The sequence below is a fragment of the Ambystoma mexicanum genome, chromosome 12 (genome assembly GCF_040938575.1).
Source record: "Ambystoma mexicanum isolate Mex_15411 chromosome 12, UKY_AmexF1_1, whole genome shotgun sequence".
Lineage (NCBI taxonomy): Eukaryota > Metazoa > Chordata > Amphibia > Caudata > Ambystomatidae > Ambystoma > Ambystoma mexicanum.
The window spans coordinates 896728646-896745801 of NC_090936.1; the positions used below are offsets into that span (position 1 = coordinate 896728646).

Genomic DNA, 17156 nt, shown 5'->3' on the forward strand with positions numbered 1-17156 from the left:
GGCACTTGATGCTCAGATCTCTGAAATGGATGTAGGGGAAGCTATCCGTCAACTCAATATGGGTAAGTCTCCGGGTTCAGATAGGTTACCTGTTGAGTTTTATAAATCTTTTAGTTCAGTTTTGGTGCCCAAACTGAGTGTGTTATTTAACCAATTCCTTTCGGACGGGGCATTATGTCTTTCAATGCAGGAGGCAATTATTACTCTAATTCCTAAGCAGGGGAAAGATTCTTCCAAATGTGCTAATTACCTGCCTATTTCTTTGTTGAACGTAGATGTAAAAATATTTGCAAAGGTCATGGCTACCAGGTTACAAAAATACATAGGAGAATTGATAGCTTGTTCACAAGTGGAGTTTATGGATAATAGGTACGGATATAACAATATTAGGACACTATTGAATATAATAGGTTTATCTCGCACAAAGACGGAAGAAATACTCTTTATTTATTTTTATGCTGAGAAAGAGTTTGACTGTGTGAATTGGTCGTTTCTAAATTATACATTACTTTGGATGGACTTTGGTCTGCAATTCTGGAATGCCATAGGTTATCTGCAACACAATATTTCGGCTAAAATATGGGTTAATGACGTTTTATCTCAGGCTTTTCGGTTGTTTAAGGGTACCAGACAGGGTTGTCCGCTTTCACCCTTCTTATTCAACTTAGTTCTTGAACCGTTGTTGGCATATCTTAGACAGGAACAGAATATTTGTGGCTGGAAGATGAAGGATGGAGAGGTGAAAGTATTGGCGTATGCGGATGACCTGACAGTGGTTTTAACAAATCCGGATGGGGGAGGGGCTCTGCTAAGAAATATGATACAGGAAGTGGGGGAATTGTCTGGTTACAAGGTAAACTGGGGAAAAACTGTGGTTTTCCGGCTTAAATTGAACCCACTAAATAGGAGATTATTGGATTGGAATTGTCAGTGGGCTAATTTTTCGGTGAAATATTTAGGTATTTATCTAGTGCGTGACATTAGGAGAATGGTGGAATACAATGTGGACAAGCTGAAGGAAGTACTGATAAAGGATATACGGAGATGGGATAGATTGACTTTGAGTTTATGGGCTAAGGTTAATGCCATAAAAATGATGTTACTGCCAAAGGTCTTATATTATATTCAATCTCTTCCTCTTAAGTTTACTAAGACGGTACTTAAGAGTATTGATAGGCTTTTTATGCATTTTTTGTGGGGAAAGGGCAATAGGCCGAGAATTCCTCATTTTATCATGATACGTGGAGTCAAAGATGGGGGTTTTGGCTATCCAGTGTTGGAGAATTATTATAAGGGATTCTTACTAAAAAAGGCTTCTTATTATTTTTGGTGATAGAAGGGGCTCGGATCCTTATTGGCTTTTGATGGAGAGGGAGAAATTGCATCCCTTTTCCTTAGATTGTCTTTATTCGTATGGGAGGCTACCTAATTCTGGGTCAAGATTGGAAACATTGGTGGCCTCGAAATCTGCTTTGGTTTTGTGGATTCAAGGATGTGGACAGTCGTCGTTCTTTTATGATTTGTCATCTATTTGGCTGAATCCAGGTTTACAGATTGAGAATAAAATGCTTAATTGGAGTGCTTGGGCCAATAGGGGCATTTTGAAGATAGAAGATGTGTGGAGGGAGGGCAGGATGGTTTCATTTGAGGATTTAGCTAATCGCTATGGATTGATTAATAGGGAGATGGAGAGGTATAGGCTTTTGGAACAATTATTGGCAGAGAGACTACAGATGTTGAGTGGATCACTGAGTTGTAGACCTCGAATTTGTGAATTATTTACTACTCCTCCAGGTTCGGTCTCTACATATATAAAATTGATGCCTCTACAGGAATGTATGCAGAATTCTTGGGATAGATTACGAATGGAGTGGGTGTCAGAATTGGGAACTGAGCTGTCTGAGGAATTGTGGGAGAACCTTTGGAAGGTGACGGTGAGAGCCAAGGTGGATCTGAACCTGAGATATATTCATCAACAAATTTTAGGACGTATTTATTGGACGCCTGTGAGGATGAATGGGGGGGGGATTAATGGATATAGACTTGTGTTGGGGATGTAATCGCTCAAGAGGGAATTATCTGCATATGCTTTGGGAGTGTAATAGTGTTAGATTTTTGGAAGGACGTCTTGGATCGGATTGATTTGGTGGCGGGCATATCATTTCCTCGAACTTTTGTGTCGGTCATCTTCCTCTCAATTGATAGTAGGAGTGGGGAAATATGGGATTCATCGGACTTGATTGATAGGGCTTTACTAATGGCGGTAGAACATATAATGAAGGTGTGGAAATCTAGAAAAAAACCACATTATGAGAACTGGTTATCAGACATGTGTACACTTTCATGGTATGAGAAGACTCGGGCTTCTAGGCGTTTTCGGGAGACTGCTTATGAGGAAATGTGGGGATTGTTTAATAATTTGTTTGGATAAGGTGTAGGATTTATTCTTTGGGTGTAACATTGATGAGGAGTTAGGTGGGGGGTGTTTGTCTTGTCCTGTTTGGTGTTGTATTTTGTTTAGTGTAGAATATGGGGTGGGAATTTTATGGCGATGATGAATTGATTGTTGTATGTATTTTAGAGAAGTGATATGTATGGAATTGCTTATACCTTGTTCTCACTGGTATGTTTTTCAATTGTGACTTTTGGAAAAATTATTAAATAAAGTTGAGAGAAAAAAATAATCGGGGGAAAAAATATATTTGGTTTCTGAACAATGAAAAATTGGCATTAAGGGCTTCAATGCAATACCTGGGATTTCCATTGGTCGAGAAAAGCCTTTTTCAGAATTATTTACTGGAGAAGACCAGTTGTTTGATAGCAGAAATGAGGATTGTTAAACGTAAATATTGTGCATACGCTCTGTCCCATCTCCTACGCTTTTATAGGCTTAAAGTAATTCCCAAACTGTGTTATGGATTGAGGTTGCCCCCCCCTCCCAAGCCTGAAGATTGACTTCTCTAAGTTAGTCTAGAATTTGGAGAGCCATATTGCCTACCAAAGTGTATACCACTAGCTGCGTTGAGATACAAACTGGGCCTCCAATCCGTAGTCAGCTTAATAGAATGGATGCTCCTTTCCCTCTGTAGGAAACTTATTACAGAGACAGGGCGTAGTTTATAATTGGATTTGGGAACAAAGTTAAGATATGGGACTCAGGACTCTCAATTTATGTCCAATCTGTCAGCTGTGTGCCAAATTTCATTAGACAAAGTTGGTGTCATGATGCATACCCCCGGGCATCCAGACCACGTCCATCAGCCCCGGGAGTAGGCATCATGTTGCCTTGAGAAAACCCAGCAACCCGTGCTAGGGGGTGTCTGGGTTCAGTCCTGGCGCCTGTGGCGCCAGGCTCATATGGGACATCAGTCCTGGCGCCATAGGCGCCAGGCTCATAGGTGCACACTTACCTGAAGCAGACCATGCTGCAAGAAGATCCAAGCCCATGTGAGGCCTGGAAGGGACTACTTTTCTCGGGTGTGGTCGGGGAGGAGTACCTACCTGGGACTACTTTGGAGGCTATTTAAAGCACGCCCGAAGAGCAGCACACGCTTCGCGTTATTCTGCATCCAGCAGCGTAACGCTCACCGTGCCAGCAGCAGCATCCAGCCTTCTGCCACGCCTGCCTCGAACCTGGAGCACCTAGAAAGAAGGAAAGAAGTAAAGGTTAGAACAAGAGTATTACCTGATTTCGGATTCATCGCATCTTCAAACCAGAGGAAATACTTTGTTTTAAACGGGTCGCATCGCCAGCAGCAGCGCTGCGCCAATCTCACCGTTCCACACAGCATCTCTTCGATCCGGCGCTGTCTCCATCTTTACATCGCCAAATCTCGGCACCTAAGGGGGACAAGAAACAACAAGGTGAGCAGAGAGAACAGACGGAGACAATCTCTTTAGCCACCATATGCTTACCTGATTTTACCTCCGGAGGTATAATTCATCAGCATGCCACATCTTCTTATGCCGCACTTGTAAGATAAGGACAAAGCAGCAAGTTTAACCCTTGGCATTATTTACCGGACAGTGTTGGGTAACACAGACTTTTACCGGAGCGCATTCAGCTGTCAATCTTCTTATTGGGTCAAAGCTGCAAGATAAAAGAGGAATTGGACAGGAGTGAATTCCAGACATTTTGAACTCTTACGAACTATATACTTACGGCTCTTCGCCAGTATCGTTTGGAGTCAGGATTCGTCTACAACTCTTCCAATGCCTTCAAGCCAGTGAAGTAACTGGTCATCAACGCGCCCCTGCGTCCTTCGCAGGATGGAGGGCTCATCCTTCAAGAATATAAGGTGAGATTGCTGAGAGGGCGCTTCAAAGGTGATTAGTGGGGAGGACAGTGAGGGTGCTATTACTTGAATCCACAAGTGGCTAAATCCATCTCTCCACTTGTAGGAGAATATTTCTACGGGCCAAGCAGACAAGATTAGGAGGGCAGATCCAGTCAGTCATCGCTGCACTACGCATCACGTGGGTGGAGGCTGCAGCAGTCCGGGTCCGACCAACGCCCCTGTGGGAGCCAGGTGAGCGTAACAGTTGGTTTGACTAGAGATACTCTATTAAATAACCCAATGCGCGTTAAACGCCTTTTGCAATATGCAGACTGGGCTGATACTATGCAATTTGTGTCTAACTCCAAACTTTATCACCAACTGGTCTCTCACTATAAACGTCTAGGCACACCAGAGTCCTATCTGGTACGTTTTCCTAATAATGTGTGGCGTAATGCCTACATGAAATTTAGATTGAATGCCTTACTAACAGGGGTAATTGTGGAGATCCAAGACCATTTGATTCGAGGATCAGTCCCTTGCAGATTTTGTAAAAGTGAAAATGTTCCCGAAACTCTTAGACACCTCTATTAGAATGTGCCCCAATTAGTGCTATTCATGTCTCAAGTTTTGGAAATTGTATCACTGATACAGAGAGAGTTAACTTAGACAGAACTTTGGTTTCCCTCAAGATTGCTATTGTATGGTTTCTGTCAGATGTTTGTGGGCTAATTCCATTGAAACCTCCATCCTCTACAGAGTAATTCTGTCTCCCTTAATTCTGGGGTTTTAGTTCTACCTCACCTTAATTTTTTTTATATTACTTGTTATACTTTATTAGACTTCGAAATGTTTTTAGGTATCTTATTATCTTCTAATTGAGGCTTGACGAGTGGGGCAAGCTCATGGAGTCTTACCTTTTTCTGAAGTGTGACAATTTTAATTTAATTAGAAATGCAACTGTAGTCTTTACTGTTCTCTTCTTTTTGTATTTTCTCCAATGAGCAGAAAACTTGCATTTTGGCATATTGGAAATTGTATGATTATTGGTAATTGTCTCCTTGTTTTTAAACTGTAAATTTTGTAAAGGTTTTTGGATGGAAGAAAAAACAAAAAACAAAATGCTTTATCAGATCCTGTAAACCCCCGTTCTGAAATTAAACTCCTCTCAGTTAAATGTTTTTTGTAATCATTGTTTTTGATATAGTGGCTCTGTGTAAAAATGTGAGGTGGAAAATGTGTGGTTTGAATATTCCCTTCTAATCTTGTCACAGGATTTGAAGAAGGACCCATACACTGCTACCATGGTGGGGTTCTCCAAAGTAACAAATTACATCTTTGACACTTTGCGGGGCAGTGATCCTGCCATTCAGCACCGACCGCCTCAAGAAATGGCAGATTTTTTTAGTGATACTATTCCACAGTTAAAAATGAACCAACAGGAAGAACCTGGATTTGAAGTAATCACACAAGTAAGTGTTTGTCTCAAACTCATTTCTGTCACTGAGGGTCTCTCAAATGAGTTTAGAATGATCTGAAATTACTTTAATGTAGGTTGTGCCAATGGGCTTCACAAACTTGATATTTTGAATATGCTATTTATACACCATAGATGGGCATAATCCCTACCTAAATGTGCTGGAAATGTCTAAGTGGAATTCCCTTTATCAGGGAGCTGTCTTCGGGAGACCACCAGGGGCGCAGACGACATGGCTACCTGAGCCCTCGTCGTCCTTGGAATCTGCACAGGAATGGCGGCACCTGAGAGCTAACCCTGCTCAATTTAAATATAAAGCGCGGGAAAACAAGGAAGGAACGGCCATCCACCTATTAGCCACGCCCGAGTCAAACTGGCAGGGAGAAACTGACCAATGTCACCCAGAAATTTGCACCCCCGAGAGGCCTCTAGACTGCAGCGAGGCGGGACCAACAGAGGCGGCTACTCCTGTATGGCGCAGGATGCAGAGCGCCCCTCGGGTGCGGCGGCTGTGGGGAAAGCAGCTGGGCAACAGTGGGGAACTAAATTAGCTCCCATGTGTCCCTTACCAAGGGTCGAGAGAAAAACAGCTGCAGTCCTGCCGCTGGAACTTGTAGCAAGTGCTGGCATTCGATGAGGTGAGGGGCCTCAATCTGTGCCAGCATCGAAGCAGGACCCTTAGCAAAGGAAAGTGCCCTCCGTGCCCTCAAGATCAGGAAATGGGCCCCCACACCTTCACGGAGCATCGTCAGCCCAGGAAGAACACAACACTAGCCTGGCACTCGTGTACGAGGCACCCGGGCCAGGAGGCACAGCGAGCTGTGCATAGCAACATGCAAGAGGAGCAGCATGGGAGAAATGTAGAAAAAGTAGACAGGAATTGCCAGAACTAATACTCTCATGGGAGTAACAGCTTCAGCATCACTGCACAATTGCTCACGATACCCAATGAAAGGCAACACACCATCGGGCACAATCTTACAGCAGGAATCAGCCCTCATTGGCCTGCACTTGGAGCAGAGATATGAGTAGCAATTTACCCATGGAATAAGGTGAGCTCCGAACCGCAGGTCAGTGTGCCACAACACTCTCCTGTTAGTAGGAAAATGCAACATGCACCCAAGAAGTCACGCAAGGCCAGTTCAGCAAGCACACTCTGGGGCACCCGGAGCCCATGTAACACTCCGCTTGGCAAGTCTGACAGGGTGCCCTGAACGTGCTGCTCACTACGGCTGAAGGAGAGGGGGGCGAGCAAGGCGCTTATCGCATAGATGTCCCGCCGAACCTCTCTAGGCACCCAAAGTGACCGACCAGGGGGCTATGCTAAAGGCCTGATCACTGCACGACCGCACTGTCGCTCCCTCTGACTGTACAAAACACCTAGGCATAAAGATCCAGGCGCTAGAGCAGAACCAGATGCAACGAGTACCGGACCTGGATGCCAAGAGATCTGGACCCAGCGGTTGCACTTAAGCTACATTGGTTCCGTCGTGCAAAACCAGAAATGGAGTCCCTGCAGCCCCCAGACTCTCCAACTATTCCGGGGGGAGATCAGGACGCAGCTACAAACGTGGACATTTGCTTGCTCCTGAGGGAAATAATATTGATAAAGAGCAGCGTCGCAACAACAGTGACAGCCCTGCAGATCAGAGAGTCGACACAGACTAAATCCATGAGTCCAGAGCTCTGTAGGTGTTGAAGGGAGCGAATAGAACATTTGTAAGATGTTCCGTGTCCTGCAAGGCACGCACAAAGACCGGAGTCTGTTTTCCAGCTTTATTCTGCCTAAAAGTGCTTCTGGGCTGGCGGAGCCTCGGCGGAATGAGTGTTCATTGTGTTCCTCGTGGGCCGAAGATGCCGGACGCCGTGGAGTTGGTTCTTTGTCCAGATTACCAACAGTTTTGCCCGTTCGTACAAGGTTACACCGTCTGAGATGCCACTCTGCCCTCCCTCTCTCCAAACTACATAATGATCGTAGGGATCCTTGCACGATTAGACGGAAAAGCACAAATAAGTGGAATGGGCTCTAGGGGAGAACTGTGTGCCAATCCTGTCTCGTCTGTTAAAACATCATTAATAGTTCACCGTTCCTTGCAAAATGACTCCATTAGGCTTGCAAATGTGATTACAAATGAGGATGATGTGCTCCCGCTAAACTGTGTTTGTATATCAGGCTGCTCAACCTGTGTCAACAGCCGATGCGTGAACCCAACTAACCATATGTTTGGAGTAAATGCGATGCTACTTGCTAGTACAAGTGACGTACGTGAACTAGGAAGTTTAGCAACGCAGGCTCATGCAAACAACAGGGAGAATAACCTTGACTCGTGGTGTGAATCTAACAAATCAGCTCCTCAAATAGGTTCTATACTTTGTACCCAAGCTGCTTCGCAATTGCACGTTCTGGCGTGGCAGATCGTTGAAAGAAACAAGCTCAACGACACTCGAGCCAGCGTTCTAGGGTCCACGGAATGCTGTATCATAGGGCAGGATGTACACGTGCACGCCAACCTGTATGACGCTGCATTTCAATCTTGCAAGGGGTCTTTGGTACCGAAAACCAAGGCTGCCGCTAATTTGCCTATGTCGAGAACTGTCTGTGTTTCCTCTCAGAACTGCACCGAAAACGTGCCATATAATACCAGCCTGCAAGATCCATTTGATCTGAGAGCACTAGCCGATATTTCTGACACATCAGCTTTCTCTGAGTCGGCTAAAATGGCTGATACGAACATCAATAAGGGCAAAGAACCTAAAACATCTAATGCCAATGTGAGTCCTAAAAAATTTCGTAATTGCTTGGCTGTAGCACAGAAACTTTTAAAAGATCTGACCCCGATGAATGAAAAAATCAACATTCCCAGCTCACTTGAAAGCAGAGCCGGCTTTTTACAAAAAGATTTGGAAGACTCTTTAGTTCAAGAAGGAACTCTGATGAGAGACTTAACACTTTGGGATAAAGACATAAACTCCTACAATTATCATTCCGGGAAGCTTCCCCATAAGCGTAGGAGAATTGACTCTAGCCCTGACTCTAAAGTATTTTGCTCCCAAAGCCGGTCTCGTATGTCTTCATTAGCAGAAGCAGCAAAAATGATGCAGATTCTAAGGCCACAACCCAACGTTCTGCTAGGCTTGAGTAATCTGATGACTTCAGATTACTCTTATTGAACGTCTGTTTCCCACATCAAGGAGAACTGCTTCATTTCGGAGTTCTTTTCTTACGCAAAATGTCATAAAAGAAATGGCTGATAAGCTCTATCAAGAGATTGACTCAAAAATAACATCAGCTATGACTATTTCTGTCACGCCGTCCCTAAAGATATACGAACAACTGCATGACTATGCTAGTGATCATAATACACTACTAGCCCTTATGAACTCCAAAATGATAAACATTGAGTCAGGCCTAAATGACTTGAAAACACAGATGGTCAATGATAATAAAAAAACATGAAATGTCTGCCAACCTGTGTTACGGTTCGCCTGTGGAAGGTATGCAGAAATGGAGGCTTCACTGAGCCCCCGTGGGATCAGCATCAACGTTCTAGCCTTTCTGAGGCTTTGGTTTATAGGGAGGCCACGCCCCCTTCCCGACGCGCTGCGACTCGCTCACTCAGTTCCTCCGGACTGTCTCGTATGCATTAGCATTGCCCTTCATTTCCTCTGTGCCTCCAGTGTTTACTTTCCAAGGCAGGTCCCCGACACTGCCCGACCTCTTCTCTCCCATTGTTCCTTTTCTCCCTCCTGCTATTTTTCACCACATGCTCTTGTTGGTGTGTTCCTCGTTTCCTTGTCTGCCTTTCTCTGTTTTTTCTCACGGAACACTGTCCCTGTTCCGTCCGTCTCTGTGACTCTCGTCCTCTCTAGCTCCCCCTCTCTGGAGTTGCTCCAGGAAGACGTCCTTTCTGCCTGGTAACTTGTTTATCTTTCTCTTCCTTTATTTTTATTGTCCAGTCTCTTTCGCGCCTGTAGTATTGACTTTACAGTTTCTTCCTCTCTCTAGCTACTCCGCTGTTCTCTTCCGCTTTTATCCTGATTTCTTTCCCTCGCTATTTAGATCTCCTTCCTACTGACCTTGTTTTCGTCTCCTGACTTCCTCTTCTATTATGTCTTTCTTTTCCCCCACTTACCTTGAGTACTTGCCTGAGCTCTGCCTCCGGTTCTTCTATTGGTCCTCTTCTTTGAGTATCCGCTCTACGAATTACTCTTGTTCTTAGTCCGGTGCTTGTTCTACACCTGACTCATTTCCTCTGCTGGGTATTGCTCCCCCGAGTCCTGTTTGGGTCTATGACCAACCTGGTCTTCGTCAGAACGAGGCACCTGTCCACAAGATACCTACAACACTCTGGATACGGTCATCTTCACTAATAGCTGCTATCTGCTGATCCCATCTGTCGCAGCACTGGGTTTTTTGTGCCCTTATCGGCTTTTTCCCTGGAAATTGGGGCGGGCTACCTTGGGTCCGCCTGACTGTCTTAACTACCCCAGTCAAGGTGGCCTCAGGCAGAGCTCGTCCTTATCTCTGTGAACGGAAGAAAGGAAAGAAGATCGTAGAGACAGAGGGAGACCAGAAATCCTGTTAGAAGGACAGAAGAGAGAAAGAATCCTTTCAAGACCATTCTTCCGAGGACCCAGGTGAGGAGATACAGGGGGAGGTAGGCTCAGAATTTGACAACCTGTTAAGAGAACAACTAAGGAAGGAGGACAAGAGACTTCTAGCTGAAGTAGCTAGAGAAGCCATGGACATATTGAAAAGGGATAAGTTGGAGCCAAAGTGGTGGTGTGTAAAAGCGGGTGAGGCCAGACCAACGATACCTCCGGCTTACAACTACACTCATGCGGCCTTGCAACCTGAATACCCCAAGAAGCATTATGACTCTGATCCACTTGTGCTGCAAAATGTTATAAGTGCTGATGTTATAACAATTATGTCTGAGTCTGATCCTTCGAATAAGCCCTGCAGCACACAGGTAGGCTCCTACAGTCCTAGAAAACACGGAAGAAAAGCAAACATGACATCAAACATCGAGACACAGGAGTTGGATTCTCAACCCTCTACCTCTGCAGGCCTTATTAGCAATTCCTTTCCTAATGAAGGTGCCGCCAAAGGCCCAGGTACAAACGACAGCGCTAACATCTACGTCATATTTAACGGAACCTCAAATTTAAGCAAGGAAAAACCTAAGCTAGTTAAAAGGAAGACAAAAAATGTATGTAGACCTAAGTGCCAGAAAAGTAACAATTCTCGGAAATTTCTGAGGAATATGAAATCTTTAAATGTGACAATTCAATCATCCACATTACAAATTCCATCCAAACAACCAAGGGCTGCCAATTTACCAGTAACGGGCAATTCAAATGAGGTAGTTCAAATCATTGGAACGCTGCTTACTAGTAATTTGCGCAGAATGAAGCTAAAATGCTGGCTCAAATGTTAAACCTATCAACTTATTACACTGAATCAGATGATGATCCCGTAGATGATGCCATAAATCGAAATAAAAGGAAAATCATATGCATCGCATCAGATGAGAAAATTGATCAGCTAGATAAAATCTATGCAGTTGGCGCTGTGCCGGTGACGCAAAAGAGAATTTGTACTATTATCCAAAGTAGTAGCAACAAGTGGGATACCCAGTGAACTTCCTTCCCCTTACATCTTTCGTACTATTGACCAAAGAAAGAGACATACGTGAATCTAAGAAATATAACCTGTTGGACATCCTTGTTGCAAAACCAAAGAAAGGATCGCTATTTTCAGTCTCCTCAACAGGTAAATTTGAGACCTCCAAACTCGATTCTCAATCCACAAATAAAAAGCAGGCGGCTGTCAGTAAAGAGACAAAGGAAGAGGAATGGAGGATCGACAAACGCATACTTTTGTCCATGAATGTTAGCAGCATAAACTGTCAGCAAAAACTAAACACAAATCAGTGCCTCCTGTTAGAGCGCATGGCTATAGTGCATGATGGGCTAATCCTCAACAGAAAAATCACGTCTTCCGTTGGTGATGGGATCATGGAACACCAGGGGATTTGCCCATCTTCTACACAAGCTCTACAAGCTATTGATATCTTGTATTTACAAGAAACATGGCTGTCCACTCTGCCATGTGTCGAGGGCTATGAAATTAAAATCAATCCTGCCATCAAGCAACAAAAGGGCCGCCCAATGGTTGGGCTCTTAACGTTAGTTAAGAAACAAAGCGGATGTCGGATCTTGTACTCAAAGAACTACACTCCATATATACAAGTTTCTGCTATTGAAATTCCATGATGTGCCAGTAATGCGTGTGAAACATTGCATATTATCAACATGTACTGGCAACATCGTGCTGTGGGTGGTGTGCCCTTTGTTGATCAAATTTGTGATATTCTTGACAACATAATGTCTAACGAGCTGCATTCAAATATTATCATATGCGGCATTTTAAATATGGAATGTGTTGAGTTAGATTCAGTCAAATAAAATCAAATAAGAAATAATGTTCTCCGAACTAAAACCATTTGGATGCAAGAGATGGAAAGTCAGTACTTACACATACTTAATGGAAACCTGCCAGGAGATATTCCGGCGCGGCCGACGTGGAGCTGTGGAACCTCTCAATCTATTCTTGATTTCTTTTTCATGTCTGAGAACATGGCGCAAAAAGTCATCGGGCTGCATGTAGTTGACACGCCACAAAGTGATCACAATCTTGTAGAGTTAAATATCCACGGTTCTATGTGCGCTGATGTTGTCAGCTGGAAACTATCAGCGTGGCGCCAGGCCGTAACAGACTGAAACTCAACGCAAATAAGATCAATAAAATCTCACAAATACTGGACTCCAAATCGCAATCTGATGCTGACAGTAACTTTGAGTAGTGCCCCCTGTTGGAACTTTCCATCGAAAACTACCAAGGCTTAAAAAACCTGAGCTCTAAGCATAAACATGTTTTTGATGAAGAAATCATCAAAAAAAAGCAAGAGCTTCGAAAAAACCATTTGAATGCTCATGAACACCAGTTGCCCAAACCGCTTTGCTGAAAAACGTTTTGCCAAAATGAAATATAAAAAGTGGATAATTTCTCACAAAGCGTTAATGGAGCAACGTGTCATGACTCCTGCCCCTGGCTTTGGCCGTCAGGCCATCTGGGCTACACCAGGAACCTCCATCAAGGCCTCAAGGGCCTTGTCATGTCCCCCCAGACTCTCTTGGAGTCGGTCCTGGCACCTTTGGCGCCAGGCTCATCAGAAAAGCCAGTAACTTGGTACCCATAAGGGCATTTTTACAACATGGATGCTCCCACATGGCTCAGTTCCATAACTGAGCCATGCGGTCTAGCATTTTAGGTGTGGCAAGGCCCAGAGGCACCTGGGATACCTGCAGGCTATATAAGCCATGCCCAAGTTGCAGAACACGCTTTGCGTTGCTCTGCTAGTAGCATTGTGACGTTCACTGCAGTCTGCTGGAATCTTCCTCTGCACGCCGGACCGATTACCTGCAAGAACAAGGATAAGACACTGTTAGCATCTGCTTACCTTCTAGTGAGCCCGCTCTCGTACTCCGCTCCAGGAACCCGAACATCGAGCATCTCAGCGTACCTCGCTCCATCAAGGAAACCGCTGCCTGGGGAAAAAGGAGACAGAGAAGCAGCATTAGTAAGCGTTTATTCTTCACATCTACAAACAGCAAAGACGCTCACTTACCTGCATCGAACGGCCTTCCAACACATGCAAGCAGAAAAGAAAGGACTGATTACTACGCAGAGTGCCAGTAGGCGGTTCGCTCAACACTACTCATCGCTTCCCATCTTCTCGGCATGCACAGTCCGGATCAGCATCGCGGCCTGCATGAAAGACAAAAAACAGGTTTGCACAAGAAAGGCACATAGCGCAGCGCTCCGTGCTCACTTGCCATCACGTGCACAACTCTGGCTGTACGAAATCACAAGAACTGCATCCACACCTACAAACAAAGGAAAGACATACATAGAGACAATTACAAAATAAAGAACAAACTGTCAAAGCAAGACTTACCCGATGAACAGAGTTGCTGCAGGACTGGACTCTGAAGGGCCCGCACCAGTGAAGCAACTAGGCAGCGACGTGCCCAACCCCAACGCACCCCTGCACTGAGCAGCAGGACTGAGAGCACACCTTATCAAAAAGCAAGGTGAGAAGTGCACGAAAGGGGTCATTGGGCCCATGTGAGAGGTGGGTTCCAGGTTGGAGAAGACAATCAAGCTAAACCTAACCCCTGTGTTTTCAGACCTGGTGTCCAGCCAAACAAGAGTGCAAGGAAAGGGATCCAAGGGCAGAAGCAGTCTGGACTGGGTGGTGCCCCCGTGGATACCAGGTGAGCGTTACAAACAGATGCAGACTCAATCTTGGAGTCTACTGCACGTAAAAACCTGAGAGACTTCTGGTCAATACTCAATAACATGGAGGCATCACAGCAAGCAGTTTGTTGTAATATGGTATCAGAATCAGATTGGTTCACGCACTATACCAACTTATTTAAGAAATATGGTGACATCAAATAGCCTGAATTTACCAAGCTACAACAATGGGTCATTGAAATCAGTGAAGAGGACATACTGAGTAATATCAAGACAATTAGTGCCTCACAGGCCCCTAGCCCCGACAGGCTCACTAATAAAATGCTTCAACAGCACCCAGAGGAATGGCCATAGCTCTGCTACATTTTGTAAAAGAACATCTTTAAAAAAACAAGTAATTCCTGTAACCTGGAAAAGAGCCAGGTACTACTGTCTTTAAAAAGGGCAGAAGAACAGACCCTAAGAACTATAGACCAATTGCTTTGTTAGACATGGTAAGCAAGATATTTTGGTTCGTGAAGGGTGTGTGTGTGGGTTAAATTTGCTGATTATCAACTTGCTAAAGATGGAGGCAATTAAACATATAACCAAAATCTATCTGGCCTTCATTGAGCTGGCTCACGCCTTTGACAGCCTGAATCGGGAATTACTGTGGACAAAGATACTTGAGTGGAAGTGCCCTGTGAGTCTTAATATGCCTATAAAAGGGCTACACTCTGAAACTGAAATGCTAATTCGGCTCGACCAGAGAGGAAGCTTGTCTGACCCGATACAAACTAAGAGGGGGAGTTAAGCAGGGGTGCCCCTTGGCTACCATTATATTCAACCTGTTTATTTTTGACATTTGGGATACGTTGAGAGACGGTCCTGCGTTTGCTCCTAAGATCAATGGCAAACACGTAAGTTGGATGCTTTATGCTGACAACATAGTTCTGTTAGACTTCACCCCTATTGGCCTCCATCGAAAATGAGTAGCTCTTGAAAAATGTGTAAGTGCAAAAAGCCTAACAATCAACCCGGCAAAATCTGAAGTACTTGTATTGCAGGATCTCAAGGGAAAAAGTGCAGTATGCAAAAGGAATTATCAGTGGAAATTGCAAAACGAAACTTTAAAATGTGTTACCCAAACTCAATATCTAGGTATGATTATCATTTCCAACATTAATGACTTGCCATTTACACAGAAAGTTATGCACAAATGTAGTCAACTATCAGCACAAGGCATGTTGATAAATAAAAAATATGGAAAGTCTTTCTTAAAACCGATTATTGATTTTTATAAAACGAAGGCCATACCAGCGTTGATCTATGGCGCGGAAACAGCTCTCGGCTGCCCACACACAATCTGGGCTACATGCGAAAATGTGTTCTGGCGTAAAATCTTATTGTTACCTCAAGGAACGCTAATGGCATGTAGAAGATATGAACTTTGACTCGTATCCATAGATGCAAGGGTAATATGGAACACACTTAGCTTGTATCGGAAACTAGTATGTCCAGATACCCTACCTCAATTTGACATTCTAAAGAAAGGTGAGAGAGACAGTAAAGATTCTATCCTTGATGAATGGGTAAATCGGTGTGAGGAGTTATTAATACAACTGAACTCTGATAAGCTTGTGCTACAAGGGAATCCTAATCAGGTGAAGAAAAAGCTATAGCACTTAGATTGGATTCAGACCACGGACAAAAGATCCAAACACAAGTGTATGCAATTGGCTGCTCCAGAGGCCAATGCATACAATATCTTGCAGAACTACTTGATAAAGTTACCTTAAAAATATTGTAGGCAACTTTTTATGCGATTCCACTTAACTTTTGATTTTCTCTTGTGTCGTGCAAGTTTAAGATCTAATAGTGTAAGTTTTAATTGGAACTGTAGGTTCTGAAATACTGCTAAGGAAACTCTAAAACATCTCACAATCTACTGTACAGAATTAAAAGATTGGAGAACTAAGGTCCTTGGCCGGGAAGTCGCTAAAAGACTGCTACTTGACAGAAAAGATTTGTGGACTCTGCTAGCCAAAGACAGTGATAAAAAATTGACATTCGCTCTTACCTTCTACCTAGCGCAACTGAACGATTTACTTGTAAATACATCAAACAAGTAATTGTTCAAAAGTGATTCTGGTATTCATACGATTATAGGTAGATGAATTTTTACGGTATTGTATAAGAGTCTGTTTTTCTTTTCTATGATGAGATTTATGTGATGTTTTTATTTTTAAAAAGTTTGTAATAAACTAAAATAACAAAATAAAATTAAAAAAGTAGGTGTTGAAGTGCTGCGGCTGGATGGCTGAGAGTTTTTCGGGCGATGCAACTGGCACAGGTGCAGCAATACTCTTCTACCTTCGGGCCCAAGCGAGGCCAACAAAATCGGCATCAGACTAACTCCAGTGTTCATTTACTTACCAGAGGCCCATGTTGATTATGAAGGGCGCGCAGTGCCACTGGACGTAATAAGTGTGGGAATACAAGCCGGTGTATAAGTCGCCCTTGGATTTGACTCTCCTTGTAAAGCACTCCTCCCTTCATCAGTAGCGATTTCCATTCCTTGGATAGATCTGGTGATGGGCCAGGTTTCTGCTGTCCGGTGGCCCCTAGTTGTCTTTTTCCTTGGCCTGGAGCACTTTGCGTTGCTCCATGTCTTTGAACTGCGTTTGTCTCAGTTCAGCCTGGGTCCATGTGTGGCAGTTCAGGAGCCATAAGACAGGTTGCATCGCAATAGCTCACGGGGACCCCCTTAGATGTTCCCACAAGACAGTTGAAACAACGCGCTGGTTCAGCTTGTGTGATGTTTCGCTGCTACAAAGGGCTTTCATTGTTGCTACAGAAGCCATCTCGATGGGGATAGATTCTGAGCTGTCTTCAGCAGGGGGGGGTCTTCTGGACAGGGCGTCCGCATCGATATGATTGATTCCAGGGTGACTTGAAGTTGTGAATAGACAAAGCCGCTAACCAGCGATGTCCGGTAGCATCCAACTTGGCCGACTTCAGTATATAGGTCAATGTATTGTTGTCCGTTCTCACAGTGAAAGTTGCTCCGTAAAGATAGTCATGCAGGTTATCATCC

At 44.1% G+C, this 17156-nt stretch overlaps 1 protein-coding gene across 3 annotated transcripts in view; it reads left to right on the forward strand.

The window, feature by feature from the left end:
* The window catches only part of TBC1D15 (TBC1 domain family member 15), a 1818951-nt gene that overhangs the window by 934979 nt on the left and 866816 nt on the right, over positions 1-17156 (forward strand). For 2 of the 3 annotated variants that reach the window (XM_069629387.1, XM_069629388.1), the window contains exon 7: positions 5552-5749. The exons of the other annotated variant lie outside the window; for it this stretch is intronic. In XM_069629387.1, coding sequence (XP_069485488.1) covers positions 5552-5749 — 198 coding nt within the window. The remainder of the gene's footprint in view (positions 1-5551; positions 5750-17156) is intronic. 3 annotated transcript variants of the gene reach the window in all.